At 40.5% G+C, this 16,171-nt stretch overlaps 1 protein-coding gene across 2 annotated transcripts in view; it reads left to right on the forward strand.

Moving 5' to 3' along the window:
• The window catches only part of RGMB (repulsive guidance molecule BMP co-receptor b), a 29,982-nt gene extending 23,495 nt beyond the window's left edge, over positions 1–6,487 (forward strand). For both annotated transcript variants that reach the window (XM_090038326.1, XM_090038328.1), the window contains exon 5: positions 2,328–6,487. In XM_090038326.1, the coding sequence (XP_089894452.1) occupies positions 2,328–2,996 (669 nt within the window). In that variant the 3' untranslated portion in view covers positions 2,997–6,487. The remainder of the gene's footprint in view (positions 1–2,327) is intronic.
• The last annotated feature ends 9,684 nt before the right edge of the window (positions 6,488–16,171 follow it).

A 16,171-nucleotide genomic window follows, 5' to 3' on the forward strand; every position in this document is an offset into this window, starting at 1 on the left:
GAACTTTATTTGCTGAATGAGGCACAGAAGTCAAAAGGACTCATGAGACCAGTCCTACATGCATCTCTCCTGTGTTGTCCTGGCCCAAATCTTGATGTTGTAAAGTGGAGTGGTGGCTTGCTGCAGGAGACAGAAGCACCAAAATTTCTCAGGGAAAGTACTTGTACGCTGTCTGGATTTTGAGCAAAGCCCTTCAGTCTCAGCTGTGGCCTACGGATATGAATTTAACAGATTGCTTGACTGCAGCTGGTCTCAAGCTAGCTGTATAACTGATTAAAGCAAGGAGAATGGTTGGAAAATTCCAGGCAGACAACACCGGTGGGAGCATGTGGAATTAAAATGGCTAGTGCTGCGTGCGCTAATGTTAACCAACTGGAGCAAATGAAACCTTAAAACTAAAGTAGCGGTATTTTGTGTTTGGAGAAGTTCTGGAGCAGGAGGGGGGAATAAAGGAAGACTTCACTCTTATTTACCACAGGCATGTATGTAGGTGCAAAACTAATGTTTTAGTTTTCCTTCTCCAAGAGGATGGAGTTTATTCAGACTGCCTGTAATCCAGCTTCTTATTACCCTTTTAACTCTTATTGTGAGCAGAGAAGCCAGAAACCAAAGCTGCTGTGTGCAAGTGTGGTGCTTACCTGAAATTAAAATGTGCAAAGGACTGCTGTAAAATAAAGATTTTAAAGAAATTCATAGGGTTACTTGGAAAATGTCCACTGTAATGCATTTTTGTAATACTTCTGAATCTTTTGGGAACGTGCATAAATGATGCACTGAAAACAACTGCTTTTTTCCATCTACTTGAACATAGGCTGGGTATGTCAAGGCTGAAAATAGTTACCCAAATCCTGCCAGTTTCCAGTGAGGAGGAGTGGGGAAGGGACCTTTTAAGCCCTTTTCAGTTGCTTCACAGTTGAGAAGGGAGCTGCAGATTTATTTACATTCACATATATGATATTTAAAAAAAAAAATCCTCTTCAAAGCTCTCAGATTGCCAGTACTCAGTGTGCCAATAATTTATTTGCTTCCTCCAGCAAAGACTGAAACTGGAGGACTTTTATTTCTATTGTATTTTGTTTACAATAACCTTTTAAAGACTTGGTTATTTTGTAGGAATCACAAAAGAGCAGTAACTGGCATAGACTTTGAATTTGTAAGTCACCTCTTAAAAGCAAATGATCATTGTTCATTGTCTCTTTGACTTCCAAGCAATTGCTTTGTAAGCCACCTGTTTTATTTCCCCTTTGTTTGTAATACATATGTTCTTTGGCTGGTGGACTGGAAGTGTCAAATCACCCAGTTTACAAGTCTTATAAATCCAAACACTGCAAATAAACAACTTTTGACGCGATTCCTTCCAGGGAAAAGTGTGACTAGTTGCTGCTTGCTCATATTGATGGCAGAAGTAATGCAGTAGTTCCACAGTAGCTTTGGTTTATCATAGCTTAAACTCAAACGATTGTTCACCAGAGCGCCCCAAGGGATGACAAGGTTGAACAGTTATAAACTCCTACAAGACCATTTCAGGCTGGACATAAGGAAGAATTTCTTTACTGTCTGAGCCTCCAAGGTCTGGAATAGCCTGCCATTGGAGGAGGTTCAAGCACCTACATTGAACACCTTCAAGAGAAATTTGGATGCCTATCTTGCTGGGATCCTATGACCCCAGCTAACTTCCTGCCCTTCAGGCAGGGGGCTGGACTCTGATCTTCTGAGGTCCCTTCCAGCCCTAATGTCTATGAAATCTATGAATCCTGGCAACATGCAGGACACAGCAGTTTCTTTGCCTAAGATCACAAGGTCAGTAACGGAGTCAGAATTGGAACATGGAGGTTACTGATTTTTTCCCTTTGCACTTACTCCATCAAGGCATATACTTCTTTCAAGGGCAGAAGCTGGCTGCTCCACAAGGTGTTGTGGTGTGGGAATTTTGGTGCACATAACTCCTTGCAACTGCAGAGGGGTCCTGAATTGTTTAAAAAAAAAAAAAAAAGCATTAGAAAGGAGGGAGTCGTCATCCTGAAATACCCAACCTTTCCCGTTCCCAAGCTCCTCTGCAATTGCTGGACACCAGTATTCATAGTATTCGGTACTAGTTTAAGAATAGCTCTTTATAAGAGTCACCATCTTCAAGTATGTTAATTTTAAAATTTTAAGAATGCTTTTAGATGATATTACCAAGCTGTAAGTGTGAATGATGACCAACATGGGTACCTCCTTTTTTTTTTTTTTTTTTTTTTTCGCTTCATCATGACCAGTCTACAACTGTGATAATGGACCAGGATGAATTTTTTCTTTCTAACTTTCTTTCTTTTCTCATCTTCCAGATAACTATTATCTTTAAATCATACCAAGACTGTACAGATCAGAAGGTATACCAGGCAGTGACTGACGATTTACCAGCAGCTTTTGTAGATGGAACAACAAGTGGAGGTGATGGTGACACCAAGAGTTTGCGCATTGTGGAGAAAGTCAGTGGCAAATACGTGGAAATGCATGCCAGGTACATTGGGACAACTGTGTTTGTGCGCCAGCACGGGCGCTACCTTACATTGGCTATTCGTATGCCAGAAGAGCTGGCCATGGCCTATGAAGAAAGCCAAGACCTGCAGCTGTGTGTGAATGGTTGTCCCTCAAGTGAACGTATTGATGACAGTGGCCACTTACCATTGCCTGTCATGGGGCAACTTCCTCCTCATGCAGGCTCCACTCAGCCCCGCTCTGTGTACACACTGGAGAGTGCCACTACCAAATGCCACGAGAAGATGTTAGTGAAGGACATCTATTTTTACTCATGTGTCTTTGACCTGCTCACCACTGGTGATGCCAACTTCACAGCAGCAGCCCACAGTGCCTTGCAGGATGTAGAGGCACTGCATCCCAGGAAAGAGCGCTGGCACATCTTCCCTAACAACGGAACCAGTGGCTTTGTCAAGGGAAGCAAGTTGTCTGTTAGTCTTGGACTTGTGTGCTTGATCCTTGTTGCATTTTTGTAGGGTTTTTGTCTATAACAAAGTTTTAAAATATATATTGTCATAATATATTGAGGTAAAAGCTAAGAGTATATATGTATATACCATGTATATGAAGGGATGTTTGTCTTGGGACGCCCACCAGACTGTACATATTGTGTTACTGTTTTCACATATGTTGGATGTAGTATTCTTTGTATCAATTTTGTTTTGCAGTTGGTGAAATGTTTTATAATGTCCCTGCGTTGGGATCTGATAGAAAGCACTTTATTTTTTATATATTAAATATTTATGTGTTTCTGGGTCATTATGTATAATACATATATACGTGTACATAAACTACAACCAGTGGTCCCTCTAAGCATTACCTACTTCTACAGAACCTTTTTTATATTAATGCCTTTCAGTGGGTGTTCTTCTTTCCATCCTTAATTACTCTCAAGTCTATCACTCATTTTCTCTTATGAAAAAGGCGATATCTTACTGTTGTCTCTAGTTGGATCATTCAACACCCAATCTTTATTCTGTCTGTGAAACAAAATATCTTTTCTCCATTACATTAGCAAAAACAAAACTTCCCCTACTAACATTAAAGAAATCAGGGGTGACTGCTAATGACTCTTATAAAGCAGCTATGATGTGGGTAGAACAGATTTGGTAGCATGCAAGGGGTCAGCTAATTTCATAGCATGATCTTTTGAAAGTTGCTCTTCCTAAATTAGTACTATTGGTTTCATTCTAATGCATTTGTGCAATAGGGATTGTTTAGCCACCTTAGCTCCAGGGGAGCGCCTGGTACTTTTTAAAATCATGTGGGAAAAGTAGTTATATCAGAAGGTGCTGGATAACTTCTTCTGTTTTAAACATCCCTGTTATGGCACCTCTTTTTTTTTTTTTCTGAAGTAACTTCATAATGCTTTGGTTGACAGAGTTATTGTTAAGCAACCTGTAAACCACACTTTTGTTTTGGGTGCTAGCACATAGAGGTAAGGCCTCCCACTCATATTCTCTACACAAAAAAGGAATAGAGTTGATACTAGCAAATTGAATCAATTTACTGCCTTGAATTCTGGCAAGAAAATAGCACAGCTCTAGTATATAAAGATTATTGACCTTTTTTTAAAAAACAAAGACTGACACAAAAACATGCTTGTGATGGTAACAGGTCAGACCTTTGGAAAGAGTTTATATGAGATTAGTGGATTTCTGCCTGTGAATAACGCATTCAAACACTCTTTCTTCTGGTATGATAAAATTCAGTATATAAACTTGATGGAGTCGCTCATTTGGGTAAAGAAGGTTTTATGACTTTAAGAACCAAATACTTGTAATTTTGCATATAATGTCTAAATAGCTTCAGGACTATCAGTTGAGCATTTTGCAGAGGTTTGCTGTTGGCAGAGAAACCAATTAACCCCTTCCTGGAATGGGTGAAAGATGCAATACCTGCATTGACCTAAGAGGTTCTAAAAAATATTTGGTTTGGCTACTCGGTGTGGAAGACCAACCAATAATACATGCTACAGTATTATAGCTAATCCATTTGCTCTGCTTATCCATTTGCTGCCTACTTTCCTGTTTTAAAACCTTTCAGGTTAACTCAGTCCAAAAATGACTGCTGGTAATCTGAGTCCTGGTCTAAAGTAGAACTGTTTTGCTGCTTAAAACGTTGCAAAGAGATCTCCATATTTTGGATGGCTGAATTTTCCCCATTAGTGGATAGAGTTTAAACTTGTTGTGGATGAATTTTGGGGAGCAAAGCTAGAATTTCTGCTCAGTGCAGGCACATAGTAAATGATGTCTGTCTACTACTTAATTTCCTGTGTCCCCAAATCCCATGCATATACCTAAACAAATATCCAGGAGGCTCACAATTAGATAAGTAATATTTCAGAAATATAGTACTTCCTTTAAGGAGATTTCATTTTCTTGTTCCTGCTGTGGGAATTCTTGAGAAAATGTTATTTGCACATGTTGGTTCTTGAAGTCCACCATAGCCAAGAGAGCTTTAGTTAATGCCAAACATATGGATATTTTGAAGCTAGTGAATGGTCCCTGGAGAGAACTTAAGCTTAGAGGGAACACTGGTTTTCACAGACACACCAAATGGCTCTTTTAGAAGGCTTCAAATTTTATTTTTATGCTTGGAAACCCCACGATGTGTCAGTCTTTGCAACGACCTTTTAGATGTGGTTCATGGATATACCAATAAGTATATGTTTGTGTAAAAGAGTGACTGTGCAGTGTGTAAATACTTTAAATTATTATGATAGAAGAATAAAAGTTACATACCATGCTGTGGAATGTTTGTAATGTGGTGTTGGTGACCCCTGGTGGATATACAGAAAATCTTTGTGGTCGTGACTGTGAGAAGGGGCTAGCAATCCCCAAACCAAAAGCCCCATATTTTGTTTTCAGTCAGTCATTTGCTGTGCAAGAACATACTGTACACAATCTTCATGCTCACTTGCAGACCCTTATTTACCTCTTGGAAAATGAACTGTGTAGTGAAAATGATGATAGTAGCTGCAAAAGGGTTCAGTTTTACTGAGTGGATGGTGTATAGGAAGTGATTTCGGGGAACAGCTAATCACCATCCAACTCGTGGAGATAGTTGGCAAGTTGCAGATACAGTGGTCTCCTTTAGTTGTTTCTGTTTTGAGAGAGATTAGAAAAAAAAAAAGAATGGTATTCCCTATTTCAAGGATATGTGATATCCTTCAGACCAGAAACACCCTTGGAAAGAGAATTCACCACTGTAACTGTAGACGGAGGTGAAGATTTAAAGAATGCACAGTGCTGATTGCTAAATATGCATGGGATTGCTGATTTTTAGCGGCCAAGAGTGACAGCATATTTAAAAACAGACGGTTTTAAAAAATGTGTTCTATTTGCATATAAGGGATTAATATTTTTTATATCCCTTTCCTTCTTCTTGCTGTAATTGGATTAAGTGATAAATAAATTGCAGATGCCATATTTAAACCTATACAAGCTAATACCTGTAAGTATATGGAAAATATTCAAAATCTAATGTGTGCTACTAATGCATACAGGGTATCACATGAGTTGTTTCAAATGTGCTGCCAGTGTTTGAGAAGACAATACATGATATATTTTAGTTTCCATAATCGTTACTGTACTATGATGAAGGTATCTTTTCCCTGCCATTGCATGTTTTAATTTTTAAAATGTTTATCCAAGAACATTGCTATAGATTATACTAAATGACTTATTCTGTGGCATTTGTTACTATGATGTCCCCTTTTACAGCATCATGTGCATGAGAGAAGTGTCTCCATTTTACAAATGAAGAAACCAAGGCACAGAGACTGAGGAACATAGGAAGCATGTAATAGCATCCAACAGAATATTAGATTTACAGTCCTAATCTGGTACCTTTTTTTTCCTATGGACTGAATTTGGTACACTGGGTACTGAATGGGGCTCCTGTAATATAAATGAATTTTATAATCCTCCTTGTCATTCAATGGTTTATCGAACAAAAACAATCCCTCTCCTTTCTGCATGTTCCTTCACAGAAAACCTGGGGTTGCAGTCTGCGTATTGCAAGACTTGCCCAGAGGTTGTGGCTCCATTGAGACTACTGGAAAAGCAAACTCTGAGAGAGTATTTCCCTAAAACCATCCTGAGCCCAATGTTAATCATGCACCTTCTGAGTTTTAAAGAAGGTTATCTATCTAGTGCTCAGATACCTCAATGAATTGATTTAAGTTATTCAGTAGTGTTTACTTGATCAGTTTTCTTAATATTATGCTGCTAAATTTTCTGCCTCATTTACATTTATAAAGAGAAGAATGCATCAGCGTTGTTCATCAAATATTTTGTATTATTTAAGTCATTTTGAAAGCAGTTCATACACAACAACATAAGTGTCATCTAAAACTGTACACATAAATTCACTGTAATGTTAACAGGAAGGAACAGTTGCATCTGATCTGATTTCAGAGTTTACTTTATTGAGCTTTAAAACTGTTGATTAGTGAATTAAATATGACCATTAAGATTGAATAGATACTTTTGGAGATGCACACCAGGAAGCTACTGACTTGATAAGTAACAGTAAAGACATCTCTGAATAGGACTGATTTTTTTTGTTTGTTTTAATTATTTTTTTTTTACTGATAGGTGTTAGTTTAAGTATTAAGCAACTGCTACGCAGTTTCCATTTTGTTTTGTACACAATCGCATGTCACTTCACACATTACTGAAAGCATTAAAACTATATCTGCAAAGGGACATAGGCAGCTAACTGCCACTTGAAGTACTTGTGTTCAAACTTTAAATAATGAAAACCTCTGCTTAACTTTTTGATAAACCTGGGAATTCCTAAATTCCCTGGTTACACAACCGGTAGATGCATAAGTCCCATGGGCGCCTACATTTGTGCTGTTCGACAAGGCACGCAACCACTCACGTCCTGATGGGAACTAGCAGCCCCGTCTTCTACAAGACGCTTCCTAAAAATCACATATGAGGTAGTTTCACCTACAAGGCCCAGTCCAATAGGTATTATCAGAATGGGTCTTTTGCATAGATGTGGCATGGAGGAGATACTAGGCTTCCTCAGAGGTAGGGACCTACTGAAATCATGGTTTTGCAATTTTTGCAGAAACTGAAAAATGGCAATCTCTGTGATCACCGCAGAAAGTGGTATTGGCTTTCCCAGGAAATTAACAACAACAAAAATTCTGGCTCCCCCAGTGGCAGCCAGCAGTCTACCCTGTTGCTGTGGCCCAGCCTCACAGCCTGTCTGAGAGGGGAAGGGACGGGTTTGCAGGGTGGCACAGAGGGCAGTAGCCAAGGTGGTGACTGTCCCCTTGTGCCTCTCTGCCAATCAATGTTGAGAGGCAAGGCCATACAAAGGGCAGCCAGCAGTAAAAATGGCAGCTGCCCTGTTGTGCCACTTCCCCTTGGGGCCTCTCCAATTGGTGCCAAGGGGCAGGGCTTCTCCATCAATCAGTACTGAGGGATGGCCCACTGCAAATCGGCTCTTTGGGCCATGACCAAGCCTCAAAAATTGCGCTCTCTCACTGCAAGTTAGGTCCCTACTTATAGTCCAGTGAATAGGAAGGGGTTCAAATTTCTCCTCTGGCTTAGTTGGAGCAAAGCTTAGATTTTTTTTTACCTCTAAGGAGAATGCTAACAACTGAGCTTCCTCCATTGAAACTGTTCCATGTTATACAAATTAATCGGTGGATCAACATGAGGACATAGGTGCCTAAACCAGAATTACAACTCAAAAACTCCTGCTCAACAGGTACCTAATGTGCTAAAAATATGTTGTTTCATCTGGAAACTCTAGATGGTTACAATCTGCTTCTGCACATGCCCAGAGCTGCCCCAGTCTGGGCAGTGACCCATCTCTCTCTGGCCTAAGCCTCATTAGGAACTAAGAATTGCCCCACTTACACCCTGGGCATGCTCACAAGTCTGAGCATACCCAATATATAACTGAAGAATTGGGCCCCTTGCAAAATACAGTTGTGATCACCTTTTTAAAAAATGTCATTAGAGGAGGACCTCCCACACCCCTTTTATAGCATTGTGTAGAGTTATAGCACTCATCCCTTTTTAAACACAGATACTGTGAACTACTGGGACAATATTTTCGAAAGCCTATAATGTAAAATATTTAAACAATCATATTATTATTTGCAAGCACTGTGAGTGGGAACTTCACAAGGCTTGCTTTTTCTTGGAAATGAATCAGCCTGTATATGGGTGTATTCTAAAGGGATCAATAAATATCCCATCAGGGGATTAAGTGTGTACACCATGACCAGTAATTTCAGACACACATACCCCACTGGATTAGTGACTCTCACATTCTTTCATCATGCATATAGCCCTGAATATTTTAATCCCCTCAGTAAAGAGGATTGTGTCCATCACTGATGCCCTTCCTTTGAGACTTATTTTAAAGTCTTTCAGCAATTCCTGTAACAAACTTTCTTATTCACCAACATAGAAGAAACTCTTAATATAGATTCAAACAGCCATCGTGGGACTGTGGCTAAACATTTGGCTTTTTTCAGTTCCTTTATCTTTTAATTTTGATCCACTTAAACATGCGCGATACCCTTTGTGCTTCTATTCCACATAGGGGTAGAGAGCTTTAAAAATGAAAATATTTTCTACAGCTGGGTTTAGAACTACATGGTAAAATATCTAATTTTACAATTACCAAACAGGAACTGAATGAACCTTTGTTCAAAAGCACTGCTATTGACCCTCTTAATGTTGGAAAAAGGCCATGCATCTGGTGGTGCTAAACAGAAGATTCATTCAATACGTTAAAAATTCACATGCTGTGCAACAGCTCTTTGCTTTTTTGCTAAAGTAACTTATTTTGTAAGTGAGCAAGTTGGTGAAACTATACCCAGAAAGAGGATAGTTTACAGCATAATATAAAGAAGTTCACAGATAGAGCATTAGATTAGGATTCAAGGTAGCTAGGTTGTATTTCCAGCTCTGCTTCTGCCTTGCTGTAAGACCTTGGGCAAGTCACCTCAACACTGCTGGTTCCTGCTCCTTCCTGGTATCTGTCTGGGGGGCGAGTTTAAAAATTCTTTGGGTAATGGACTCTCTTGCTTTGTGTTTGTATAGAGCATACCATATGGGGAGGGCCCTGACACAGGTGGGGTTTTCAAAATTATAGTAGAATAAAGATAATGGTAAACAACACAAAGCAGGCTTGCAGCTCAATTTTGCCTGGGGCCTCTTTCTTCTAAAACTGAAATCTCCCTGTAGTGAATGACAAACAATGAGGATATGGCAAGGGCTGAAGGGCCCTGAGAACATTGTACCTGGCAGATGCTCCTGCAGCACCTGGCCAAGGCACCCTTGGAAAGGTAGCAAATGGAAAATTATCAGCAGGCTATTAAGACATCTTTAGCAGCTTAAACTAATTGTGAGTTGTTTTTCTACATTGTTAAAATGTCATTAAAACGAATGTTGCTGAGCAAAAATAAGCCATAAATTGAATGTGGCAAAGATATGCATGTGCATAAGAACCAGAGTTCACATTACAGGACCAGCATTAGTCCAAAGCTGAGGTATCTGAACAGAGCTGACTTGACTGGTACGTCCTTGCTGGACCTTCCAAAATGCAATATGGTTCTTGCTGAACTCATCACATGCTACAGAGTTATGACACTGACCATTAAAGATTTTGTATCATACCTGCTCTGAAAATTCATTTTGACCAAGTCCCCTCCCTTCCAGACAGTGGACTCATAACAATGTGGTGCTTAATTTGAGGAGCAATACTATTTTGACTCCCTGGGAATGGAGAGCTTTCAGTATCTGTGAATAGACATCATGACCTTATGTTACAAATGGAGAGAAGCTGAGAAATGGAGGGGAGTGGGTGGGGGGACACACTCCTTATTAGTGGAGTGTTAAAATCAGCCCTTTTATTAAAGAAGAAGAGGTACAGAGATACATTCCTCCCATGACAGCCTTTAGTGGGCTTGTATGGCCTTCACAGCTGACACTAATTGTTCCTGTGAGGAAGTGTTTAAGGGCCAGTGGGGAAAATTGATGGCCAATAAACCTGGCAAGGCCATCAAGGAAAAGGCATTTCTCCAGGGTTGCTGGAAAGCAGGACAGCAAAGCCATGCAGTGTTGGAGCAAGTCCAACCCATATCAAATATACTGCAGGTGCAGCTGCAAACAGAGCAACAAGTTTGACAGATATTAAAAAGCAACCTCCAGGCAGTCCAGGCACCACACTATCATCCCCAGTAGCACTGACTGCCACTAATGAAAGGGAGGTAATTTTGTGAAAATGCCAGCTAGGTAAAATAATAGAGGAAGTAGTATGGGAATTAAGGCTACCTGAGCTAGCTTCCAGACTATGATCCAGAAAAAAAATGGAAGGGAAGAACATAGCCCCTCATACTCAGTGGAAGATTATTGCCAATGTACAGGCTTAGCTTCAGGTCCAAAGAGGGAAAACTGCAGAAAAACAGACCAATAGTTTGTCTTCTGAGTCAGATAGTGTGAGGTTATATCAGTCCCCCCTGCTATTGTTAAGACATTGAAAATGAAGCTCAGCTGAAGGCTGCTAGGCAAGCCTTGGAGATCTCCCTTTTTGGCAGAGAACAACTGATAGCTAAACATAAAGAATGTCAACCAAAAGGAAAACAAGGATTGTGAGAATGTGAGTATATATATTGTGGAGGGGTATAGCTTTATGTTTCCGAATGCCAAACAAATTCAACAGATGTTATTATATGGATTTCAAGAAAGGCATAGGAAGAGAGTTGTGCTTTTGTAAAGGTTTCCACCTCTGAAAAGCATGCTAGTTTGAGTACCTCAAAGCAAGTCCTAGAGGAAATGGACAGGCACAAGCAGGGCATGTTCCAGTAGGGACTCCCTGTTGGAGTCTGATTACAAAAAAAGGAACATACAGATATAGGGGAGTGCTTTAATAAGTAAGGGTCTGTAGTGACTATCACAGGGGGGCTCCAGGTCAAAGCCTTTAGGTCCTTCCCATCACACCAACTCAGGGAGATAGTATGAACCCATGAAACCCGGGGGGAACCTCAGTGTTACAATTATTATGACAGGTAAACGGTATGTTGGAAGATACTGGGACATCTAACAGCATTTTACCTGTGGAATTTAAAGCAGGTAGAAAGCTAAAAACCCAGGAAAGTCATGAGTCAGCTGAATTTACCATGTGGCTGACCTCAGTCCACAGGAAAGGTTCTGGTAATTTTTTCAGAGTTGCAAGCAGGGGATTGCAGAGCAGCTCTGTGCTCAGGGCAGCTGTGAGGCACCAGGCTACCCCAGCCTGTTGTCATGTGTATCATGTCAATCCATTCAGCTGTCCCTGAAATGACACCTATTTTGAGCCTGCCAACAAGGTGGCACCTCAGGCAGCTACCCCTCAGTTATGCTCCTAGTTAATGCTACTGGTTGCAAATAGAAAGAAAATTTGGGAAACAAATTGGTTTAAATGGTTATGCTTAGTGCAACTACAAGACCTTTGAATGTACAGATATGTTCAGAAGCTTTAAGGAAATTGATGGAGATGGGTCACATGGCTCCAGCCTTTAGAGGCCCAGGGTCTCTCTGTCAGAAAAGAGATAGAACATAATAACAGAGGAATTGCCTGCATTAGCAAAAGTCAGATGACTCAATGTTCTTGATGGGACATAATCATGTGATAGTCACCAACAGGAATGCTTAACTTGGCCCACGTGCAGGCATTCCATTTCTACTGGGAGAACTGCCATTCTAGACATGACAAGCTTACAAGTGTTTGTTCAGTTTCTTCTGGGGGAAATATGACCTTCCAGGAGATGTTCCAGGTAATAACCTGGACCATCTCCCTTGCAACCCAGTTTTTCTCACAAGAATGAATGCATGTATACTCCCCTCCTGGTCTGCTCTGAGGGGAGGAAAATTGGGGTTGCCCTGGGTTAAGGACCTTTGCACTGCTTTCCTCCTCTTCCAGACTGGCCTGGAAGGTGAGGGGAGTACTGGAGTACCTCTTCCCATCCCTTCCCAGACTAGACACTGTCTGGTCAGGGAAACAAGCCAAAGGCTTTGCTCCCTGTTTCCTCTGCTCCCTGGGGAAGCTGTGGTGCCATTTTTGAAGTGCCGCATCAGGAAGACGCTCCCCCCCCGTTGTATTTGAGAGATCTACACCCACAGTGCAGCCTTACATTAGCTTGGCCTCACAGTTGATTAGACAATGAGGCAAGAGGTGGGTATTGCATTGGTTACAAGATCAAAGGGCCCCGAACAAGCTGCACTTGATATATACTATACTGTCTTGTAGCATCAGAGTGAAGCATTCTTGGAAAGGTAACTGCTGGAAAATTATCAACATGACAGGAAGTTACGTTCTGCGATGTCTTATTCTAGGTGTAAGCACTTGTTCTAGATTGTTAGAAAGCTGCTAAAGTTAATGTTTCTGGGCAGAAACCCATAATGAAAGTGATGGAAGATGTGTGTGGTTACATAGCAGGCCCAGTTTTGTAACAGGTCTGTTGTTAGGGTGTAGCTTAAGTGCCCGAAGTATCTGAACAGAACAGCCTTAACTGGTATGTCCTCAATGGACTTCCCAATGGGTGGCAAGGGTGTTGCCAAACTCAGTCTAAGCTATAGTATAGGGATGGGAAGCTGCTTTAACGGAGTTTAGCTCCAAAGGGGCCCATTTGCAACCTGGCCATCTCTGCCCCTGGACCCACAGTCAGTGCTCCCCCCCTCCAGTGTCACCTCTTCTCTCTGCCACCCAGGTGAAACCCCTCAGCTCCAGAGTGATGCTGAGCCCCCTCCCCACATCACCAATGTCTTATTGCATTTTCTCAGCAAAAAGACCTGCATCATACCTGCTCTTCGAGCTCATTTTGACCTTGCCTCAGAAGGGCAGATTCATAACACAGCCAAGGCAGAGTTGGTAAATGTTGCATCTGTTAACTGCAATGTAATTGTGGACAATAAGTCTCCTCTCACAAATACTGCTCAGACAAACCCAAGTGATAATTTTTTTTGCATAATCCCACCTCCAAACAGCTTCTCAGTAATTCATTGTCAAGCATATAAAGGGTATAAAGTGACAGCTTGATTTTAGATTCAGGGTATATGTTTCAAAAGTGCCTAAGTGGCTTTCAGTGAGACATAGGCATCCAAGTCAACTAGGCACTTTTGAATATTTTTCCATCAGTCTTGAATGGGCATGCTATGTCTTTTAGCATCCATCTCTCACCTACAATGTAACTGTTCATGGTACAGGAATACAATTCTTCTATTCTTGCCCCTTCTTTGATTTTCCACCACACACAACTTTGAATTTAGGGATTCAATTTCAGTTTCTCATTGAACTGCTAACCCTGTCCCTGCATTCTTGACTCTAAATGAGGACATTTCCCCTTCTGTCCTCCTCCATCGCATTTGCAGATGCTTTATTTTCTTATAAAAACACTGTTAATGACATTTTCATTCAGATAATCAAAAAGTACTTTTCCAAGTAATAACTGTCTTCTCAATGAAGTACTAGAAGCTAACGTTGCTATCTACTCCTAAGTTCAGGGAAGTAGTCACAGTTCTTTCTTCTCTATTCCCAAATATAATGCAATTATTAGAAACAAGAAGTCAACATAGACAACAAAAAGCATGCAGCCCATAATAAATGAGCCACATTTCATTGCTTATTGAGGCAGCTTTGTGTTACTTAACTTCCCTGCATTTATAAATTTTCTAGATTCTAAGCAAATTAGAACAGGGGCAATTCCACTTTTAAAGCCACTTTACCCTATCCCTGGTGATCTGTAAATAATAATCATGCCAATAAATGGAGGAAGACAGAAGGACCATGCTTGTCATTGATTCGGTTATAAAATAAAAGATTGTTGTTTTGACCTGTTGTCTCCCTAAGCACTCTCAACATATGGCCTGCCTCCTCCCATACAGTGGTCTTTTCATTAGTGTACACTATAATTTATCCAAACATCAAACTTAATTTTAGCATTGGGCTTCTTCTAATGAAAGCATGTTAAATTAGGTAGGCAGAAAGCTACTGTATCAAGGTCTGATGGTACAACTGTTTCCTGCCCCAGCTGAGAATAATTTGATTTGGCATAAAGGGACTCTGCAACAAAGGGCTTTTTAAATCCACCTGCCATCAGGTTTTCATGCCAAGTTGGCTTCTCTAGAGGAAGAGGATGGATTGGTGCCACTAAGGGCTAGTTCCCAGCAGCTCTCTCTGGATGACAGTGATGCTGAGAAAATTACATCAGGCAGGTTTGCTGGAGAGCACTTTGGATCAATTGCACATACAGATTGAAGTAGATGGGAGATTCTTGGGCTCAGGTGGTTCAGTGTATGCGGTCACAACCTTTGGATACTCTTGACCCCAATTTACACATTTTTATTTATGGTTGTGGGTTTTGCAGAACCCCAAAAGAAATTAAATTAACAAGCCTGACATGGTAATAACCTAATAAAGTTAGATTCATGCCACAGGAAAGATGCATTTATTATAGCTCATTTGCCACCATCTCCTAGAAGAGCTTGTTGGAGTTCATCAGGAACAAAGGACTATTCAGTAACAAGAGAAAAAAACAGATTAGTTCTTTTCAAAGGACTAAACAATAACACTTCCTTCTCTGTAATTTTGGGCATTTGCCAAATGCTCTAGTTCAATCAGTCTGTTGACTCAATGTACAGTTTAAAGATAGGGCATATGGCATAGTGATGGCCACAGATAATTCTGGATTTTTTTTCCCTGGTAGTTACAATGTTGAGCCCATGCCTCAAAACAGTAAAGCAAATGTATACGTTTACTACTGTGAATAGTTCCACTGATGCAATGTGACTGCTAACGGTATTAAACACATACATAAATTTGTTTGCAGGACTGGGGCCTTGTTAATTAACGCTGTGGATTAACTGTATCCAGGGGTCTCAAACAGACATACTTCACTGTCTGAATTTCAACTACAAAGTTTCGCTTTGTATCACAAAAGACAACTTTAAAAAATGATAGATTCATTGGCATCTCTTTTATCCCAGGGATTTCCTATCAAACGCTGGTGGACATATATTGTACAGGTCTATTGGATTGACAAAAAACAGGAAATAAAGGAAGAAGGCTGCTAATTTGTCTTTCAAGTCACTTTTTTGAGTCTCAGTATTTCATTAGATTCATAATAATGTGTGTTACATTACAATTGGTATAAGGTAGGACACTAGGCATTATAGTGTCAGAATCCCAGCTATGAATTCCTTGGTTTTTCTGTGTGTTCATTTCGTATTTCTTAGCCGCATCATTTCAATTTTTTTGCAGTAATTGCACACTGGGCTTGTGGTAGGGTCCAGACTGGGGCAACAAGGTAGTGTATTAAACATGCTGATTCTTGAGAAATGGGAATTGAACAGGAAAAAAAACATAGAGCGCCAGAAACAAATCTATGCTACTTTACACCAGCTGACATTCTGGTTCACTATCTCCTAACTCTGGAATGGGGCAATGAGGAAAACATGCTTTGGCCCAAACCAAACTCCATTCTTAGGTGAGTAAGTAGCTCTTATATGGATAGTTTTAGCGGTATAAGGGGCATTTCAGGCCACTTACAGAGATTTTAGATCCGCCTACCCCTTGAGAAGGTATATTATTCTGTAACTCAGAAAAATGGAACAGGGGGAACATCCTCAATGTC

The sequence above is a fragment of the Crocodylus siamensis genome, chromosome 3, assembly GCF_052110815.1.
Source record: "Crocodylus siamensis isolate JL-2025a chromosome 3, ASM5211081v1, whole genome shotgun sequence".
Classification (NCBI taxonomy): Eukaryota; Metazoa; Chordata; order Crocodylia; family Crocodylidae; genus Crocodylus; species Crocodylus siamensis.